The following is a 21615-nucleotide window of genomic DNA, read 5'->3' on the forward strand; positions in this document are numbered from 1 at the left end:
AGCACCACATAAAAATAAAATAAAAGTACTGCATGTAACTACAAATTAAAAATATATATTAAAAAAAAAAACCTAAGTATAGATGGAAAGGTGACAATAAGAGCAAGCAAAAACTGCACCTTGAAAACTGAGACTACTATGCAAGGTAACATAAAACCCATACAGATTTGAGAAGTAAAAAATATTTAAAATACTGAAGCATTTCAGGTGCATTTCTTCTTAACAGTTATTACAAATGGCAACATGATACAGCACTGTGCTATAAAGGAAAGTGCTCCAAAAAGTGAGCTCTCAGGAATGAACAGGAAAAGCAAATGCTAAAGAGAAACAAAGTAAAGAGATCAGTCCTGGATTTGACATTTGGGATACCAAAGATTTTCTTCAATAAGAAAGATTACAGTGGATGTGGGGGCAAAGGTACACTCATACATGTACAAATTGGTGCAACCATTATGGAAAGCAGTATGGAGATTCCTCAGAAAACTTGGAATGGAACCACCATTTGACCCAGTTATCCCACTCCTTGGTTTACAAAAGGATTTAAAATCAGCATACTACAGTGACACAACCACATCAATATTTATAGCAGCTCGATTGACTATCGCCCTAGATGCAGTTCAACAGATGAATAGATAAAGAAAATGTGATATATATTACTCAGTTTAAAAAAGATTGAAATTCTGGCATTTGCTGGTAAATGGATGGAGTTAGAGAATATCATAATATGTGAAATAAGCCAAACCCAAAAAACCAAAGGTTGAATATTTTCTCTGATATTCAGATGCTAATTCACAATTAAGGGGAGGGGGGTCAATAGGGAAGAATAGAATTACTTTAGATTAGGTAGAGACCAGTGAAGGGAGGGGAAGAGATATAGGATAGGAATGATAGTAGAGTGAAACAGTCATTATTACCTCATGTACATATATGACTGACTGACCGATGTGAACCTACAGTATGTATAATCAGAAAATGAGAGATTACACTTCATTTATGTATGATCTATCAAAATGTATAAATGCATTCTACTGTCATGTATAACTAATTAGAACAAAAAAATTAAAAAATAAAGAAAGTGGGCAAAAGTTTTTTGATACTGAAAGCTTCTGGATGAATTGAGGACTCCTTGACTTTCATCTCTGGTATTATGGACGATACTGTAAGAGATTGAAAGAGCAAAAAGAAAAGAGAAAGGAAAAGAAAAATAGGATGGCCCAACTTAAGAAAAGCCTAAAATGTAAACAAAAAAAAACTCCAGCTAGCTATGTTTATCTAAAATGACATGACATATCCTACTATTGCTAAAAGCAATGTGATAAAAATACATATTTACACTGTCAATAAAGTTTAACAAATTATGAAAGACCTAAAACAACTAAAAGCAGTTTTAAAAAAGGACCAAGAAAAAAGGAACAGATATTATCTTCACTGGGCTCTGAAAAGCATAAACTTCAGAAACAACAACAGGTAATTGTTGATGGTTATTACATAAATAATCCAAATATGAGACACACAAAAAAAACACTTTTTATGATTTAGTTCAATTTCAGGGGGAGTGGCAACAGCTCACGTAACAGGACTAAATATGTCTTGGCACAGAGAGATAGAGAAACAGACAAGGCAGTAGAGAATGCAGGACAATGGCTGTGCTTGGAGCCTTACACATTACTTGGAAGTGATATACACTACTAGATACACTACTGCACACTACTATACACTATATACTCTAGAGGCACAGTACAAGCTATGCCATTATGCAGATTCCGCAATTCTTTCAGCACAGGAGCACAAGGACAACACAAAAGAAAGCTTTTAATATGAAGGAAATCAAAAGCAATAGATACCAATTATGACCTAGTGCCTAGGGCTGCCATTCATGGAAATTTGCAAACTTTGCAAAACCACAAATTTAGATATGACTTTCAGGAACAATGAAATGTTTGATGATAAGAGCTCTCAACTCTTCCCCAAAATGATAAATACACAGTGGCATAAGCAACTACTTGATGAGTTTTTTGGTTTTTTTTTTTTTTTTTTTAAACTTAGGTACAAGTTATAAATTCTGGCAGTTGGCACATAAGACTGACACCATGTTGAGGTTGAAAAGAAAAACCGACTAGTTACCCTATTTCCAGGACATTATCTTCCCTCCAATATCATTAAATCATACTGGCAAAAGTAATGTGAGTCAACCGTATCCTTTAGTGGGGTGAAGACTCACAAGCAGGGGAAGATAAACCAAGTTACAGCTTGAAAAATTCCCAGCTCTAAACTATAGAGGCACACAAGAGAACCTTTGGCTTTGATGAAGCAACATTCTAGAAAGGAAGGAATTTGAGATTTTAATCTTTGGACTCTAGATTTTCTCCCTGTAAAAATGAATAGGATACATTCACTCGATCAAATGTGATATACTGTCATTCAATTGACTAAATATGATTTAGTCCCCTGTACCAAAGCTGCTTACATCCCCAAATTATGACTTAAAAGAAAATTTTAATCTTAAAAACTATCATGAGGGAAAGTGTATGGTTCAGTAGTACAGCATATACTAAGCATACAAGTGGCCCTGGATTCAATCCCCAGCACTGAAGGGAAAAAAAAAAAAAAAAACTTACCTAAATTAACTAAAACAGAAAAGCAATCTCTATTCAAAGTCCTTTTAACAGATCTAAGTATTGAGGCTTTGCTCAAAGGAGAAAAAAATAATAAGTTTTATAGTTTAATAAATAATTATTAGTTACCATAAAATTAATTTTTCTTAAATGGGAATGATATCCTCAAGATAAATTAAAATGCACATTGTGGCAAATGATTAACAATTTGCTATTCCTTTTTTTTTTTTTTTAAAGAAATGTACTAACTTTTCTAATCTAATAGAACCAAAATTATACTGTTCATTTAGATATCTTAATTGTCCCTTCTACCATCTACTATTTATTGCTAATATTACTGCCATATGCCCAGATACTCAGATAAGAAACCGAATGCAAGTTCATAGAATTCTTTTGTGCCTTCTCTTCACAATCAACAAGATTCAGCTAAATTCTTTATTTCAATTATATTTCTTGAAACCATTCCTGCTACCCCATTTTCATTGCACTTCCTCAGCCAGGCCCTCAGTTATTCCTTTTCTAAATATCAGTAAAGTTTCCTTTTTTGTGCAGGTGTTCACTCTTTAACTTTAGTCTACCTTAAAGCATTTTAAGATTAATTAATGATGTCACTGCTTTGCCCTTAAACTCTATATATCATTCCACAGAATTCAAAACCCTAAGCCAAGATCTAGAGCAAAACATTTTCCCAATCTAATACCTACCAATAATTTCTAAGTCTATGTTCTAGTGCAGTGCTTCTCAGAACCTGGAAGGCTTGTGTAAAACTAAGGTGGTAGACCCTAGACCCAGAGGTTTCGGGGAAACAAAAATTGCATATCCACTCTAAGTTTATAAACACAGCATAACATGCAGGAAATCAAATAAATTAAGAAAAGATGAATGCATTTAAATATTCTCACAATTCTAGTCTACCCATTTGTTTTATATTTTCCCTACTCTTGATAATAAGTTATATTCACTATAGTACCTTTGCATAACATTTAAGAAAAATAAAAGATCATTTCATTGTCCATATATAACAATAAATAACATCTTGATTTATTTCCCTTTCCTAGCTACCTGTTTTGGGAGTAGATACTTAACCTGAGTCTCAGCTGCATCATTCACAAATGAAGATAAAAATAGTGCTTACAAGATGGTTGCAAAGAATAAATGAGAATCTAGGACAGGGACTGACGTATTTTTTTCTTAAAGAGCCAAAAAAATAGCTTATGGGCCATACACCCTTCATCCCAATTATTCAACCCGGCTATATCACAAAAACTGGCACAGAAAATATAGGAAAAAATGGGCAAATTCCAATGAAGTTTATTTGCAAAAACAGGTAGTGCTGCCTGTGCTACAATGGCTTACAGCAAAGGTTCAAAACTTTTGGTGTGTTTGGATTATTGTTGCTTTGTTTATATGACAAGTTTTAAAATTAAGAGAATTATAAAAAACCTTGAACCTGCTCACAAAAGAAAATGCAAATTAAGTTTTACAAGTAATTTCAGAGAGTTCTAGACTTCCTGAAGTATGCAAATGGCTCTTATGGATTATCATCAAGGAATCCTCTTTCGAGTGAAATAGTTCATCTGATTTTTCTTTAAAGTACTTTTCCTCTAAATTTCAGAAGTGACCCCACTAGGAATGGACTGACCTATAGTCAAATCGTAGAATTCCTGTTACGAACAAATTTTTTCTCTAGTTTTTTTTTTTTTTTTTTGTAGTTACCATTACATTTTTCTAGGTGATCACATAGTTACTTAAAACAGTTTTATGGCTGAATGATATTTTAGTTATGGCAGTTAAAAAGATCACTCAATTATTTTAAAGATTCTGGCTGCTTTCCCATTTTTAATTCATTCATTTCATTAATTATAATTGTTATAATTAAAAGTTTTATATCCAAATTTATATTTTCTAATATAAAGTTCTATAAGAAAATATATAATATATAACATATAATACATAGTACTATAAGAAGAATGATTAAGTCAAAAGGTACAAATTCTTTTTCAGATTTCTAATATACTTTGACAAATTGTGACCCAAAAGGTTGTGATTTTTTACTCCCCCAACTGAAATGAGATAGGCATTTGTCAGCACACCCTCGTGAGCATGGAATATACAAATTTTAAACTTTACTAATTCTATAATCTGGAAGAGCTTTGGGAAGTTTTTTCAAAGGATGATAATAGAACAGATTAAATAAAATCCAAAAATGTGTATCCATTTTATTTTGATTTTGTAAGATTTCTCAACATTAAATCTAAATAATATGGGAGACCAAAAGTTTAAATTTAAATAATCATTTATAAACATTTAAAACATATCTCATACCTTCCTGCCTTAAAAACACAAATAACTTGTTTGTAATCAATATAACTTTTATTTTGAGAATAACTGCTATAGCAAGCTACTGTTTCTAAGTATATCCCATTTAGATGGATTAGGGAGGGAAGTTAAAAGAGTTGAGAATCACTTCCTGCCAGGAACTTTTAATATCTTTAATTTTTTTCCCTTTTTCTCTCTTTCATATTCATGAACTTCTTCAGTTTTTGTTGCTATGGGTCTTTTTTATTTTTTAATCAATATCCATTCCACTACTTCAGCTCAATCAATACTATTTTAATATGCTACAATATTATGAAATAGACATGCACAGATACTCTAATACATACCAAGTAGATATTCCAGATATAATACAATGTATATGTGTATTGTACTAGGGAAATGCACAGGCTGGCTCTTGGCAGACTGGCCAAGTTCTAGTCTTGATTATTACATACTAGCTACATGACTTAGTCAAGCCACTTAATCTCTTATCTTAGTTTCCTGACCTGTAAAATGAGAATAATGTCATTCTCCACATGGGTATATGGCAGATTAAATGAGATTAAAAAAGAAAAAGTACTTATCATACTTTGTGAGGCATGGAAAACACTGAAAATGTGAGTTATAGACATATACATATAACATCCCAATATAATTTCCAGATATTAAAAACATAATATACATACATGGAGTCATCAATGCTATAGTTTTATTTCCCCCACAATTTGTGTGTTGGAAACTTAATCCCCAAAGACATGTACTGATGGTATTTGGAGGCGCTACCTTTGGGAGGTTATGGGATCACTAGGGTAAGACAATCGTTATGGAATAAGGGGCTTTTATAAGAAGAGAAAATATGAGTATACACCCTCCATAGCTCTTTCGATGTGATGCTTTCCATCATGTTTTGTCTCAGAAAGAAGGCCTTCACCAAAAGCAGCCCATAAATCCCAGACTTCCTAGGCTCCTGAACTGAAAGAAATGTCTTTCATTTATAAATTACCCAGTCTGTAGTATTGTATTTTAAGAACAGAAAACAGTCTCAGACAATTGGCAACAGTGAGTAGTGAGGATTTAGAACATTTAAACTTTAGAGTAGCCAAAAATACTGGTAACGTCATTTAACTCTAATGGCAGAAATAAATGTTAATAAACTGAATACATATATTTTTGGAATAGTACATATACACATATAAATACATATATATTTTCACAGTAGACACAGCAATGCTGTGACCTGTTTGCTAATGTCTACTCATATAACACTTTTCCTTCTGTCTTTTTTCCTTTCACTTCTTTGTGCTGTTTTGCCAAATATGGGGCCAGAAAATTATCCTGACTCTTTTTTCAGTTAGTTAACCAATCAATTGCACAGTATCACTCAACCCTGAATGAATGAGTCATGTTCTCCATGCCTTCACTTAGTAAGCACTGATAAAGGTACAAACTAGTAGTCACTTTATAATCATAATTAGCAAACTCAAATAGTGCTGAGGTCAGTTCAACCTACTTCTCAAAGAAGTTATCATTTTAGGCTTCCATTCTCTTTAACCTCCAATCACCTCTCAAACAATGAACTATTTTCCTTCTGTAGAACTCCTAGAAAAGCAATCCCTTCATGTATGCTTTGAAACTTGTACTTCCTTCCCTCCAGCAATTTTCTATTATAAATTATCCTTCTTTCTTCTGTATATGTACCTCTTCCTTTCAAATGGCTCATTCTCAAGATTTTAAGCAAACCCAATTTTCACCAATTTATCTATTTTAAATTTCTTCCATTCAATCCACACCTTCCAGTTACCACCCATATCTTTCCTTCTCCTTTACACATTATCTACATGTACCACCTCTATTTCTTCACCTCCCACTCCTCAAACTACTCCGGTATGATTCCTGAACCTACCACTAAGTCAAAATAGCTCCTCTTGGAATGGCCAAAGGTTCTATGTTAATACAATTGGATCTCAACAGTTTTTGATGCAGGTTACCACTCACCCTCTCCTGAAACATTGTGTCACCTTGTCTTTAGGGAAACCATAGTTTCCTGGTTTTCTCTAATCTCTTTAATCCTTCTCAAACTTCATTTGAAGACTCATCCTTTCCTACTGGGTCATTTAATTTTGGAGTTTCTCAAGCTTCAGTTCTAATTCCTCTTATTTTCCTATTCTGTATTTTCTTCCTTATGTGAGCTCATTCACAAATCTGGCTTCGGATAACAACCACACAGCTCAAACCTCCCTTCTGAGCTGTAATTTCTCTAAGTTCAGCTATCTTTAAAATCTCCTGGTTCAAAGCAAAAGTATTTTAAATTCAACATGTTCAAACTAAACCAAAGAATCTCAGCAGAGCTCAACTTGCCCAAGAATCCACAATAGCACCATATCTACTATATATTCCCAAAGTCTTATATAAGTGACAAGCCTCAACCCTCACATCAATGATTTTATTACTCCTCAGATAAAGAATTTGGGTTATTTTCATATTCACTGCTGCTTTTGAGAGCTGAAGGTTTACAGTCTTAATGTGCTGAACTTTAGAAACAGGAACACAAATCACTCTTCTTTCATATTTCAGTTGCTACAATGTCTTCCCCATCACCTAAAATCCTGACGAAGACATCCTGGCATTTTTTTGATCAAATTCTTTCAACTATTTCACCAGACACATATTTTGTCATAAATTTCTTGAATTTAATTTGAAGTTATTTCTTGTTTGTAATTGTTAAGGTATAGTTTAGCACATTTTGGCAGGAAAATTAAAAAAAAAATTGGTGCCAACATTAACAGTATAACTGGTGCCTTCTTTTTGGCAGAACTACAAAATGATGGTATCACTAAAAAACTTAAAAGTAACAAACTCCACTTTAAATACTTTCTTCTACCATTTTATCTACAAAATTAAAATTGGGGATGGGGCCTAGTACATGCTATGCGAACACTTTACCACAGAGCTACACCACTAGTCTGAGTTTTGTCTTTGTTTTTTGTTTTTTGTTTTTTGTACCAGGTTTTGAACCCAGGGGCACTCTACCCCTGAGCCCAGTTCTTTTTAGTTTTTATTTTGAGACAGAATTTTGCTAAGCTGCTGAGGCTGGCCTCAAACTTGATCCTGCTGCCTTAGCCTCCCAAAGGGCTAAGATTACAGGGATGCATCCCCACCCTTGGCCTGGGACAGATTTTTTTTAAAGCATTGCAATGAATGGTTATTTAGAACACTAGATATATATCTAATCAAAGTCTTTGAATTAAAAAGTTACTTAAGTTTAGGATCTCATTGGTCAACCTAAAATGATCTTTATTAAGTTCGCTTCACCAATTCTTTAAAGAAAAAGGCAGTTCACATATTTGGGGGAAAAAAATTAAAATTTCATCATACTCAAATTAACTAAAATGAATTGTAGAAAATAATCTGTGCGGAATAGAAAGAAAAAATTATTTTTATACTTTATTTTTCCTTTGATTATAATAGCAGTAGGTTTAATAAAGAAAATCTAAAGAAATAAAGAGGAATAAAGAAAAATAATGATCTAGGGATGCAGTTCAGTGATAAAGCAGTTGATACATAGGCCCTGGATTCAATACCCAGCACCACAAAGAAAAAATTTTTAAAAGCAAGAAAAACAAAATTCAGTCATAAATGTACCACTAAGAAGTCACCCACAGCTAACAATCAGGCTTAATGTTTTTTAGTCTTTTTTATTCACAAAGGTAAACCATCCATGTCCTGTCTTTGCAGAAGTTTTTATACTAGATGTTGAACATCCCTAAATCAAAATTCAAATTCAGTAGCTCCAAAATCTGAAATTTTCTAAGTGCCAAAATGGTACCACAAGTCAGAAATTCAACATCTGACCTCATGTGACAGATCAAAATCAAAAATGCAATATGCACCAGAAATATCAAATAAAATTACCTTCAGACTATATATATATGAAGTATATATGAAATATAAATTAAGTTTATATTGAGTGTTGGGTCCCATCCCCAAGATATCTTATTATGTACATGCAAATATTCCAAAATCTAAAAAATTCTAAACTCCAATATACTTCTGGTAATAAGCAATTCAGATAAAGGACACTCAATCTGTATAAAAAATTTCCCATATGAAGAAAAATTATTTTTCTTTGGGGGTAGGGAACACAGAATTGCATTATATGTAAAGCCATTTTACATTATTTTCTCAAGGATTTATTACTATAAATAACATCATTGTGAACAATTAGAATTCAACTATGAAACTCAACCTGAAAAGCATTAGTTCACCCAATATAGGCATCATGGTCTAAAGTTCATTTTAATTGTTTTTCCTAATTATAATAAAACAGTTAATGTTCTTCCATGAAATTCACTTTTTATGACCTGGAAATATTCAAATGTGCCAAATTTTAAAAACAATTTTTCAAAAAGCACTTTCAAAAAAGAGCTAAAAATTTTTCTTTGCAATTAGAAATAAAAATAACTCTGCCAAAGGAATACATAAAGTAAATGAATGCAATGAAATTATTTCTAGCTCTGAATACAGGTCAAGAATAATACTCTTGCAAAAGTAATAAATCATTACAATTACTTTTAATATTTTCCTTTTCATCATCTTCCATATCTATTATTCTTTACTGAGCTAGAAAACTTATTTGAAACTTCTAGTTAAATGTGGCAGATTGAACACACATTTACTTCTGCTCCCACTTGCAAACTCCACTAAAATAACAGTAAAAACATTTTTGTTTTAGAAGACCTAAATTCACAAGGACAAAAGGAATGAAAAAGGAGAGATGACTATATTTGGGTAGCTGGAAATTAGGTGGATGGGTGGTAACTAGCTCACAGACCTAAGAAACTGAACCCATTCCATGAGTGAAGAGAGTTTAGGAAGTTAACTGATTTGTGCCTGAAGAACCTCAGAACCCCAGAAAATCTCAGGAATTTGAGGCACTGCATACCTCTAAAAATGGAAATAAAAGCAGAGTGAAAAACAGAAAGATCAGTTTAAAATCTTCCCAAGATTCCCTTCATAGAAAAACAATGGAAACTACCTTCTAATTCTCTAGAGAGGCTGAAAACTAACTTTCTGGAAAGACACTCACAAATGAAGACGGAGGTTTGAAAGAAAGGGAGTATGGAGAAAACAGGGTAAAATCAATGTGTACACCACGAATATGCTAAAAATCAAAATGGTAATGTAGTTCCTACCTTTTTCAATTAAGCTTACTGATCACATGCACAATTAAAGAAAAAAACAGGCATGGTGGCGCACACCCAGCAACTTGGGAACCTAAGACAAGGAAGATCTCGAAGTTCAAGACCAGCCCCAGTAACATGGAGAAGCCCTCAGCAACTTAATTGAGACCCTGTCTCAAAATAAAAAAATTAAAAGGGCTAGGCATGTAGTTCAATGGTAAAGTTTCCCTGTGTTAAATCCCCTATTTTTAAATAAAGAAAAACCATTTTTAAACATGGAGGTAAATACCAAAAGAACTAAGAATTGTAAGGATTGCCTTTGAAGAATAAGAAGTAGGAGAGTAATGAGAGCATGAGTGCTATTTTTTATAAGCTATGACCCTTTCCACCATGAAAAGTTAGCTGAAATCTATAATCCCTATTCTTATTTTCTTTCTTCCCTACTAGCAAAATCACAGACATGAATTGATTAGGAAAACACAAAAATTTGAACAAAAAATTTCCTACCATTCTTTTTCAGAAGGGGATAGCTAAACAAGCTGGAAGAAGTCAATAAGTAGGTTTTGAGGCAAGTGATTTTTTTGTCTATTCCCTGTTCCTGGTACTTGGAAGTCAGATATGACGGCTTCAATTTCAGCAATCATTTTAGGTCAGAGACAAACTGAGGCTAGGAAGCAAAGGATGACGGATAAATGTAAATGATAATACAATAATGATAAGCACACTATATCCTGCCTGTCTATGTAAGACTTTTTACATGAGAAATAAATGCCTACCTTATTTAAGCTGCTTAAGTCAGGTCATTATTAGCAGCAAAATGCAAGTCCTGATATTTGGTCTAGTATGATTTTTTAAATAATGCACATGGATAAAATTAAAAGGTAATTCCAATTAATAGCAACAATTGGCAAAAACTAGAAGTATTATATAAATTCTATATAAAAACCAAGAGATATTGTTTTTCACCAATTAAATTTTAATACCTCTAAAGAGACATATATGCATATTTTATAAAAGCAAGGATGCAAATTCTTTTTTCTGTTAAGTATGTGTTACAGTGCCTACAAGAGTTCATCGAAAAATTCTTTTTAAGTACATGTTACAGGGCCTAGCCCACAAGAGTTGATTAAAAATTTTTTAAGAATTATTAATTACCCTTTTGCCACATAGAGCAGTAAACATATAAAGTACTTGCTAAGCGTCTCAAAATAAAGGTACAGCAGAATTTCTCAACAAAGGCACCATTAGTATTTTAGACCAAATAATTCTTAGTTGGGACTATTCTGTGCATTGTAGGGCATTTAGCAGCATCTCTGGCTCTACTCACTAGCTGCCAATAACAACAATCAAAAATATTTCAAGATTTGCCAGATGCAGTGGTGCACGCCTATATTCCCAGCAACTTGGAGGTTGAGGCAGGAGATTAGCAAGTTAAAGACCAACCTTAGCAGCTTAGCAAGACCCTGTCTCAAAATAAAAATAGAAAGGGCTGGGGATGTAGCTCAGTGGTAAAGCACCCCTGGGTTCAACACCCAGTACCCAAAGATAGGTAGGTAGACAGACAGCTGGCCAAATGCCCCCCACCATAAGATACAAAATTTCTAAATACCCCTAAAATAGAGAAAATGTAGTGTTCTGCAAATCATTGATTTCACCAGGAAATAGTACAAAATTTAAGAATTATAACATTTCTAAATTTTCTCAAATTTATTGTAGGATACAAATTATAAACTACCTTCAGATTAGATTATCTCTAATGCCCCTTTTAAACCCTCAGTCGATTTCACATGAAGAAGTATTAATAGCTTCTATTTAAGCCTATTTATGCACTAGGTATTGTACTAAGCACTTTATGTGCACTGTCTCAGTATATACTCATGACATCCTCATGTGATGGCTATTAAGAAAACTGTAGTACAAAATAAGTTTAAGGTCCACTTTAATTAACATTTAAATGTGTTTCCAGAAATGTTTATTTATTATTCACTATATTCATTCTGGCACCTAAGAAGAAAGTACCTTAACTTGTTTAGTTTACAATTTATGACCAAAAACATATTTTTCAATATATCTGGTAATAAAAGAAAGTTTAATTATTATAACCTTCAAGAATTCAGGAAATGTTCATAGCACTTAACAAGTCAGAGAAACAATTATATGTTTCTTTAAATATTTTTTACATTATGGTATAAATTTAAGAATACTTTTTAATCTTTTTATCCATGATTCCTTGAGTACTTCCAGGAACATTTTTTTCTTCTCTTTGTACAAACTTGCCAAAAATAAATTTTTTTTTCACTTTATAATTACTTGAGGATTATCTGTAATTTTAATCTGTCTTTCAGTATATACTGATGACTAGGTTCAAATCCCAGCCTGTCCACCCACAGGAACCTACACAGATTAATTTATTTAGGCCTAAATTTCAACTATGTAACTTGCTATCTCAAGGTTAAGAGTTAGTAGGTTTTCAAAAAAAGTTACTTTCCCTTAACTTTCATAAGTGAAGCTAATTAAGTATTAGTTAAGAGCCTATTTTATGTAAGCATTGGTTGAGAATCTACTCACAAGGGCAAAAGGGAGTATGGGATAGGGACAGTTAGCTCAACATTACACAAATCTGCTGTTTTACTTTTCATTACGATGAAAGACACAGAACCTCTCTTCAAAAGAAGTGTTCCTTCCTCTGTCCCTTCACCCACACAACTAACTGCCAAGAAATTTTGATTCATATTTCCCTCTAAAAGGAGGAAGATAAATTTGAGCCTTTCTTCTCAAAACCATGGGGCTATGTGTATAATTCATATACTGAGTTAACTGTCACCTACCTAGTGCATGCTATCCATTTTAAAAATTACTCATGATTAAGTCATTTTCTAATGAATGCAAGTTATTTAATATTACTCTCAGTGAAGAGTAGAAAACCAAATCTTTAAAAAGAAACAATTTGGGGAATTAGGTTATATAATCCAATTTCCCTTACTGACAAAACAGAATTCCTATAGTAGAACTTTATTAATCATTAGACAAAATCCAACCTAATACAGATGATTCTTTTACTCCATCTCATAGGTTGAATATAAAAAATAACTTCACAAAGCTTACCTGCAAGGTGAAACCAGAACAGAAATTCAAGAACAGTTCTATTGGTAATCTAGAGTATTATAAAATAAGTAATGAGGTTTCAGGTTAAAGTTATTAACATGAAAGTATGTCATTATAACATTCGCAATTTAACAGTATAAAACAAAAGTCCATTAGGTTCTTCCTGCTTAGTTTTATTTCCTTGGATATTCAGCAGGTACTAGAATTTTATAAAATTCTCAACTTTGTTTACTGTCAATAATCTACCAGTTTCTCACAGGTTAAATCTGTTCATTTGTTCTTAAAATTGATTTCAAGAAACAAGAGTAGTTAGAAGTTCTCCAAAATACTGTGACATACAGTTTCAAATTCTTCAGCAATTAAGCTTTATTTGATCAAGTAAATAATACTAATATGAACAAAACTGAGCTGTTGCTCAATAGTAGAGCATAGGCCCTAGGTTCAATCTCCAGAACAAAATAAAATAAAATATAAAAAAACCACACAAGGCCAAATTGCTTTTTAATAACATAAAAGGCAAAACAGAAAACGTGGAGGGTTTTTTCTTTTTTACACCTGAATACATTAACATCAATTATATCCTAATTTCAAAAGTTTAAAATTCCTGTTGATAAAGTCTACCATTAACATCATTTCTAGAAGTAAAACAAGTGCTCTGAAAATAAGACACTGAACTTCTAAATCCAGTGACTGTCAATTACCAAAATAAAAATACATTTTCAAGAAAATCACTAAACAGAGGTCAAAACAATTTGACACACCCTTTATACCAAGCCAATTTCAATCTGCAAATCAAATTATTGATGACACTAGGGGCAAAAAAAAAAAAAAAAAAAGAAAAGAAAAAGAAAAAGCAAGTTAAATTCAAGCATTAAAAACTTACCTGAATGTCAACTTCATCTTTTTTCTTTCAATGTTTAGAGGAGTATAAAAACCAAATGTAAGTAAAAATGATGCCTGCTTCTAGTTACCTTTATTTCATGCTTGTTACCAGAAAGAAATTAATAGTTAACGATCCAAACCCTTACATATTTACTCATTTAACCACTATCCCTAATTGACAGAGGAGGAAACTGAAGCACAGAGGGGTTAACAAACTTGTGTAAGGTAAACAGCTAAGAAGTGGTGGAGCAAGTATTTGAACCCTGCACATCCAAGATAATAAATTTTAAAAGAGGTAGGATGAAAAAGGAATATTTTTTTCCAAAGTAGTTTACAGAACAGTATTGTGAATGAGAATAAAGCATTTAAATAATAAATGTATGAAGGTGAGAACACAGATTACCCAAACCTCACTCCTGAACAAGTAGGTTAGTACTATCATATTTTTTTTTACAAATACTAAACTACATCCAATCCTAATGGCAGTTGACTGAGTAAAGGAAATAATTTACTGTCACTGTTTGGACACTGAATTTATAGGCTAAACAACATACAGTGTAATTTAAAGGACGATGGGGATGATGATGGTGATGTAACTGGAGCAATAGTTTAAGGAAAACGACTTTCTCCATAAGCAGTTAAGTAGGAAAGAGTGCGTGTGTCAAGAGAAGGGGTAAGAAAAGGAACGATGACAATCACACTCCCTTAACGCCCCCCCCCCCGAAAACAACTAACTAAATAACCGAGGGTCAGCGCCAAAACAAACTGGAGGACTGACCCAAGCGAGATCTTGGGAGGGGATGACAGGAGACCCCAACAGAGGGGGAGGGGTGGCGGTGACAGGAGAGGCAAGAGAGAAATGACATGCCTACTATCCCCCCGAAAGAGGAGAATACAGAAGGCACGGGCGGAGAGGGAAGACAAAATGTTACCCGGGGTTCCAATGAAGTGAGAAGGAACAGTACAGAAAACAAGAAAGGCGGGACCCTCGGGCAGGAAGGGGTCTGTTTGGGGCAGAGGAGGCATGTCAGAACAGAGCTTTCCGGCCAGCTGACCCTCCTTCTCCCTAGTATCTTCTCCCCCAAAAAACTCACTTTCCCAACAACCGTAAACCCACAGGTCACTCTGCTCCCCGTCCCCCACCCGAAGCCCGATAGGTGCAGGCGGGGGAGTCGGTGGGGGGGTCACCCTCACCCTCCTTGTTGGACTGCAGAAGCGAGCACCGGACATAGCCCAAATTCGTGGATCAGAAGGCCACGAGACGCAGAGAGGCCCAGAATCCCGGTGACAAGTCGGGGCGGCCGACAGGCGCCTCACCTGACAGAAGCGTCGGCAATAATCCCGACTGCTGATCCCGACGCCGTCGCCGCCGCCACAGCTGCCGCCACCAGCGCCACCTCTGCCGTCGCCCAAAGCTCTAAGCCCTATGGGGCCCGGCGGCGACTCCACAATGGCCACGAGCTCTTCTCCGAGGCGCTCGGCCTCCTGGTCGCTCTCTTCCTCCGCCATGAGGCTCTCGCCGCCCAGCGCGTACCAACCCCTGCGCCGCCGCCGCTGTAGCTGCCTAGGCTAACCTCCTCCTCCCCCTAGTTCCCTCCCCCTTCCCTCCGCCCCAGCCGGACAGGGGCCACTCGGATGGGCTCTATTTCCGGCTCCGCCCACCCACGCCCCCAGTTGTCATTGGAGAAACATAACCGCCAATCATACTCATGCCCGCCCTTCCACTACTATTGGTTAAGTCAGCCGTCTGTTTGCTACAACCGCAGTCTGTTGGTCAATGCTGCTCGGCGGTTGCTGGGGACCGCCTTACGGGCTCTGCCATAGGCGGTGCAGGAGGACGGGGCGCGGCGGGGGACACGGCGGCCGCCGCGGGGCTCGAGCGGGTAACGGCGGCGACGGCGGCGGCGGCTACGGGTCCTCCTCCTCCCTCACCCCCTAGCTCCTCCTTTTCTTCCTCTTTCCTTTCCGGCCGGGTCTCGTCCACTTCCCCTAACAGCGGCCCGGATCTTACGGTACCGTGTAGCTTGGGAGGCCAAGGGTGGGCCCGGCCGTTGGTGTGGGCTGTGGGCCCCGGGCCTTGGGTCCCGAAGCGGGAGCCGGGGGCGGGGCCGGGGCTGGGACTCCGTTGTCGGCGGGAGGAAGGAGGAGGAGACGGGAAGCCTGACAGCGGCAGCCTCCGCCAGGCGACTGCCGCCTCCTCCCCTGAGACTGCCGCCAACTCGGCTGTCGAGTTCCTGGGCCCACAGCCGGTAGCTGGGACGCGGCCCTACCCAGCTCGCGGGGTGGGCGCGGTGGGGCGCCAGTGTGCTGGGCTCGGCGCGGGAGGACGGAGTCTAGACGCCAGGAACGTCCCGCGCCCCGCCTCTCCCCACCCCCGCCCGAACCCCGGGGCCTGGGGAGCGCGAGGAGGTGTAGAGCAAGGCGGAAAACCTAGAAGGTATCGGGCTGGGAAGTGTGGGGGTAAACGTGAGGATCGAGTTGGTGGCGTGGAGTTACCTAAACAGATTTTAGAGACACCTGCGTGGTAGCCGTTGATTTTTCTTGTTCATATTGTTATCCACCCTTCTTTCTTTCCCCTCCCCCATTTTTCTTTCCGTTTGTTTTCCGTGTTTTACAGTAAAGGCATGACTTCCCGGCACCTCAGGGAAAATAGGGTGCAAGCCCAGAAACTATTTCCCCACCACCACTTGTTGAAAAACTGATTTGAAGGCGTCTCCGGGTTTAAACAAACGAAAAGTGCCAGAATTTGATGTGTCTCAAGTTTTGCGCTGGAGACCCTTCACTACTAAGTATCAAGAAAAAATAAAACTGGAAACTAATCCGGTAAACACTTAAACTTGAAAACTTCTAATGAGTTTTACTTCTAGTAAATTAGATCTAGTAAATTAGTTGCTGTTTTTCTTTTGTTGACTAATTCCTACTCTTAACTTTTTAACTTCCTCGTTTGTTTAAAATATCCTTATATTAAATACATTTGTTGTTTGGGTCTGTCAATTGGAGCCTCATCTGCCGGGTGGATAGTTGCCTCTGCAGTAACAGAAAGATATTTTGAAAGTTCCAGGACGTTGGAAAGTGTAGGCCTTTCACCGTAGCACAAATGATTGAACATTTCCTACTGCAAAGAATTACATGTTTGTGTATTGTTTCGATATTTGAAATCAAATATTTAAAGACAAGATTTTTCACATAGAAAATAGAATTTAAACATAAGTGTGCACAGATATTTGACGTTTTTCACAACTATCTTATAGACATTAGTCAATGTTAAGGAGTGTAAAATACATTAGTCATAAGTTATAGGAGTGTAAAATACATACCATTAACTTAAAGTGCAAACATATAACGATAACAGTACTGAGCAGGAATCGTATCTGTTGTCTCTGCCATCACAAACCTATAACCTAACACAGTACCTGACAAATGAGAGTTGTACACTTAAAAAAAAAAAAAAAAGAATTTAAGCCTGTTAAAACCTAGACTTACTCATGCTTTTCAGAATTTCTGCAAAATGTTAAGTCCTCTGGATTGGATCCAGAGATGTCCAACACACTGACAGTTTAAAGTTCTTTGGAGTGAAAATTCATATTACTCAGCTATTAATTCTGTACTGTGGAGTAATGCAGTGAACTACTGCATTGTTTGTGATTACACTTGTAAAGCATAATTCTTCATAATATACTTGGAAATCTTTCTCTCAACATATTTATACAGAACAGAGTTCCAATTAATGCTCTCAAATTTATTTCATCTTATCCCTAGGGAAAAATTAAGACTTACCTAATAATTTCTCACCAACTAAAGTATGTTCATCATCTCAGGTCATCAATGCCTATAATTTATGTTTTTGACATTTAATCCAGTGGTCATAAAAGTTTATAATTAGGATAAATTGATAAATCATTAAGCTGCTTCTAAATTGAATAACTATTTGGACAAATAGTTAAGATGCTCATTTACCTTTTTTTTTTTTTTTTTTTCTCTTTTTGTGGTGTTGAGAATTGAACATAGGTCTTCACTCATGCTAGGCAGGTGCTCTACCATGGAGCTACATCCCTAGTCCTTCATTCACTTTTTTCATCAGCCAGTTTTGATTGATCATCTGTCATACTGGACACTATATTAAGTCTTTAAATTGTCTAAATTATTAGTTTATAGTGAAATAAATATTAACTGATACAGTTATTCATGGAATAATGAATGGCAAAAGGAAACCAAGTATGAAAAAAAGAGCACTTTGCATATCTTGGATTAACACCATTTTGAAAACTTAGGAGTTGTATACTTGCATTAAAAAATAACTTCAAATTCTATATATTGACTTTAAAATTTAGTGTCATTGTTGCTGTTAACTGCATTTGGTTTATGTTCATTCTTAGTTTTTACTATTTGTTCTCGGAATAATTTTGAAGATTATATCCCTCTTCATATAGAGCTACGCCAGATTAATGGTCCACATGTTAGAACAAACTTTGTACACAGTCAAGTTCCTAAAATCATTTGCCCAAAGTTCAACTTTCTATACTTGCCCCAGAAAGAAGCTCTTTTAAACTTGAACACATATCTAAATTGGATAAGATTAATATCATCAATACTCATAAAGTTTACACTGTGATTAGGTTTTCTTAAAAGATAGTGACATCTGGGATAGTTTGGGTTCTTTCATAGTTCTAATTTATTTGATTAACATTAAAAAACAAAGAACCTAAATGTTAGTATAACTTTCTCTAGTTTTGTGTTCCTGTAAGATTTAATGTTCAGTTAAGATTTAATGGAGTCCACTAATTTGAATTAAGTTTTATGAAGTCTTTAATCTTAAAATGTTTATACTCTGCCTTTTATTGTCAGTTACTTCTAAAATAAATTGTTGTCATAATACTTATATTTGTTTCTCTTGTCTTGAAAGAACCTAATTCAAGATCAAAATGGAACGATTTGTAGTAACAGCACCACCTGCTCGAAACCGTTCTAAGACTGCTTTGTATGTGACACCCCTGGATCGTGTCACTGAGTTTGGAGGTGAGCTTCATGAAGATGGAGGAAAACTCTTCTGCACTTCTTGCAATGTGGTTCTGAATCATGTTCGCAAGTCTGCTATTAGTGACCACCTCAAGTCAAAGACTCATACCAAGAGGAAGGCAGAATTTGAAGAGCAAAATGTGAGAAAGAAGCAGAGGCCCCTAACTGCATCTCTTCAGTGCAACAGTACTGCGCAAACAGAGAAAGTCAGTGTTATCCAGGACTTTGTGAAAATGTGCCTGGAAGCCAACATCCCCCTTGAGAAGGCTGATCACCCAGCAGTCCGTGCTTTCCTGTCTCGCCATGTGAAGAATGGAGGCTCCATACCTAAGTCAGACCAGCTGAGGAGAGCATATCTGCCTGATGGATATGAGAATGAGAATCAGCTCCTCAACTCACAAGATTGTTGACAAGGAGGTTACCACCGTTGTGATCAAGATAAATAATGTGGAGTATTAAAGTTATGTGTTGATTGTGTGGTTCATTTTTATATTTATTTCATTTAAAATCATGTGATGCAGAATAGTTTTGCAATGTGTATATAGTTGCAGGCAAAAAAAAAAGAAAAAGAAAAAAAAAACCTCACTGCAAAACTTATTGTTAATTTTAGTCACCAATGGTATAAAGCAAAACTTAGGTATAAGAGTGTGCTAGGATACCTGAAGTCTGATGGTTATCTTTAAAATTGATGGTTTTTCTCCTGAAATGTTTGTGCATGGAAGAACTGCCCTGCTTTTTTAACCCTGTTGCCATGTATGATTATTCCTTGTGAGATTACTTAATTATTTGGATTGAAGACTAGCCTAGGAAATTGAAGCTGCTGCCAGGCAACACCACTTACAGTAACTTAAAGAAATTATTTCTGATTAGAGGATTCTCTTCAAAGTGGAAGAGATGGTGAGAAACTGTTCTTATTTCTTGAGATTCCCTCGTAGAAGTGAATGTTTATTTCAAACTGTTTTATTTGTATATGAAATAGCTACCTAACGATCCTTCAGTTCCTCACTGTCTTTTCTCCCCCTTTTTCAGGCTTGTTGTATTTAGTTAGCAGCTTCTAGTGACCAAAAGACTAAAATCTTTCTTTTAATGTCAATGCCAAAAAATATTGGGGATTTTGCAGTGACAAGATTTTAGTCTCTTACTATAAACACAAATTTTTGAAACAGCTTTCATTTTAAGCATCATCTTAAATTTGCAATTTTTTTTAATGTCTTAGTGTCACTTGAGGACTGATGTTTTACTTTAAACTGGTAAGCATTTTATGGTTGAGTATCCTCTTTTTATGGAGAATTAGTAGTTACTTTTTGGCTGACAGATAAATAATAAGGAAATTGCTTTCTACACTTTTAATTTTTCCATAAAATTTTATAAGAGTTTATTTAGGTAAATAGACTAGACTAGAAACAAGTTTACTTACTTTCATTTTTATCTGCTTTGCCTCTGGTGGTGTAAGGTTTTTAAACATGAATGGTAAATAAATGGCTAGAAAATCTGGTGAGATTTTTGTAGTGGAGATCTGGCAGCATCCTGCATAGCTGTTTGGGTGAGGAAATAGTTCTGTTAAAGGTCAACCATGTTCAGAAAATGATCTCTTCCTGAATCTCACTGTCCTGTAAGGTTGTAAAAGTAGTGTAGCCCAGCTAAGTTCTCTCCATCAGAGATCCAAATTATATTTTTTAAAAATTTAACAGCTGAAAACGTGAACCAGAGCTTTAATAAAAATTGTTAATTATTTGAAAACATTCAAGTTAAAAATGTTTATAAAATATATTTCTATTACAGAGCAGTGACAAATGATGCCCTGTGTGACTTTTAGAGGGAGTTTTCTTTGAGGTCATTTTTGCCACATATCTTCATTTAAAAAAAGAAAAAACCAAAGTGAGAAAAATACTGAACATCTTAAGTGTCTTAAAAATTTAAGTTTCTAATTCAAATTGTCAGTGACTATCTGATTTTAGATTTTGTTTTGTTTTCATTTTTAAAAGCCTGCTACCAAAATCACTTGTCAAAATTTGAACTTTTAATTTTTCTCATGTTTGGTTATGTTAAAGTAGCACAATAATAGCCTAGAGGAGTGCTCTTATTGGTAAAGCACATACACGAGGAGACAGCAGCAAAACCCAAAATGTGTGTTTTGCTTTAACTTCTTGAAAATTTGCAGGCAACCATGTTTAATTTGAATTTTTTAATATGGTAGAAGATCTAAGAAGCTAGGAAAATAATTGAGTTATCTAGAACTGTTTTCATAATACAAAAATAAGGTTAGATATACAATCATTCCAATTTTTTGAAACTCCATGTGATTCAGACTACTCCCTATTGTTTGGGTTATTACTTTGCACTACTAGTAACTGTGTAATGGAAGACCAAGGTTAGAGCACAGCAGTGATTGATATTACACTAGAAAAATGAGTAATTCACATTTGAGTTTCTAGCAGTTATTTCTTATTTGATGATAATTTGGGTCCTGTTTATTTTAATGTATTCTTTCAGGCTCC

The 21615-nt window shown here is 35.5% G+C and overlaps 2 protein-coding genes across 4 annotated transcripts in view; one reads left to right on the forward strand and one right to left on the reverse strand.

Annotated features, from left to right (window-relative positions):
- The window catches only part of Znf654 (zinc finger protein 654), an 85096-nt gene extending 69423 nt beyond the window's left edge, over positions 1–15673 (reverse strand). Inside the window, exon 1 of the mRNA XM_047563202.1 lies at positions 15419–15673. Within this exon, the coding sequence (XP_047419158.1) occupies positions 15419–15610 (192 nt within the window). The 5' untranslated portion in view covers positions 15611–15673. The remainder of the gene's footprint in view (positions 1–15418) is intronic.
- A 229-nt stretch (positions 15674–15902) lies between these two features.
- Cggbp1 (CGG triplet repeat binding protein 1) lies at positions 15903–19743 on the forward strand. 3 transcript variants are annotated; one of them, XM_047565126.1, is made up of 3 exons: positions 15903–15984; positions 16719–16924; positions 19005–19743. In XM_047565126.1, exon 3 carries the CDS (start codon positions 19024–19026, stop codon positions 19525–19527), a length of 504 nt encoding a protein of 167 aa, XP_047421082.1. In that variant the 5' UTR covers positions 15903–15984; positions 16719–16924; positions 19005–19023; the 3' UTR covers positions 19528–19743. The 3 variants fall into 3 exon arrangements, with proteins under 3 accessions (XP_047421082.1, XP_047421081.1, XP_047421083.1); XM_047565125.1 differs by having other exon boundaries at positions 15927–16113; XM_047565127.1 differs by lacking the exon at positions 15903–15984 and adding an exon at positions 16153–16538.
- Positions 19744–21615: the final 1872 nt, after the last annotated feature.

Source organism: Sciurus carolinensis, chromosome 9 (genome assembly GCF_902686445.1).
Source record: "Sciurus carolinensis chromosome 9, mSciCar1.2, whole genome shotgun sequence".
Classification (NCBI taxonomy): Eukaryota; Metazoa; Chordata; class Mammalia; order Rodentia; family Sciuridae; genus Sciurus; species Sciurus carolinensis.

Excerpts from the sequence above, each read along its gene's own strand:
- Cggbp1 (XM_047565126.1), top strand. The coding sequence starts at position 19,024 with ATGGAACGATTTGTAGTAACAGCACCACCTGCTCGAAACCGTTCTAAG.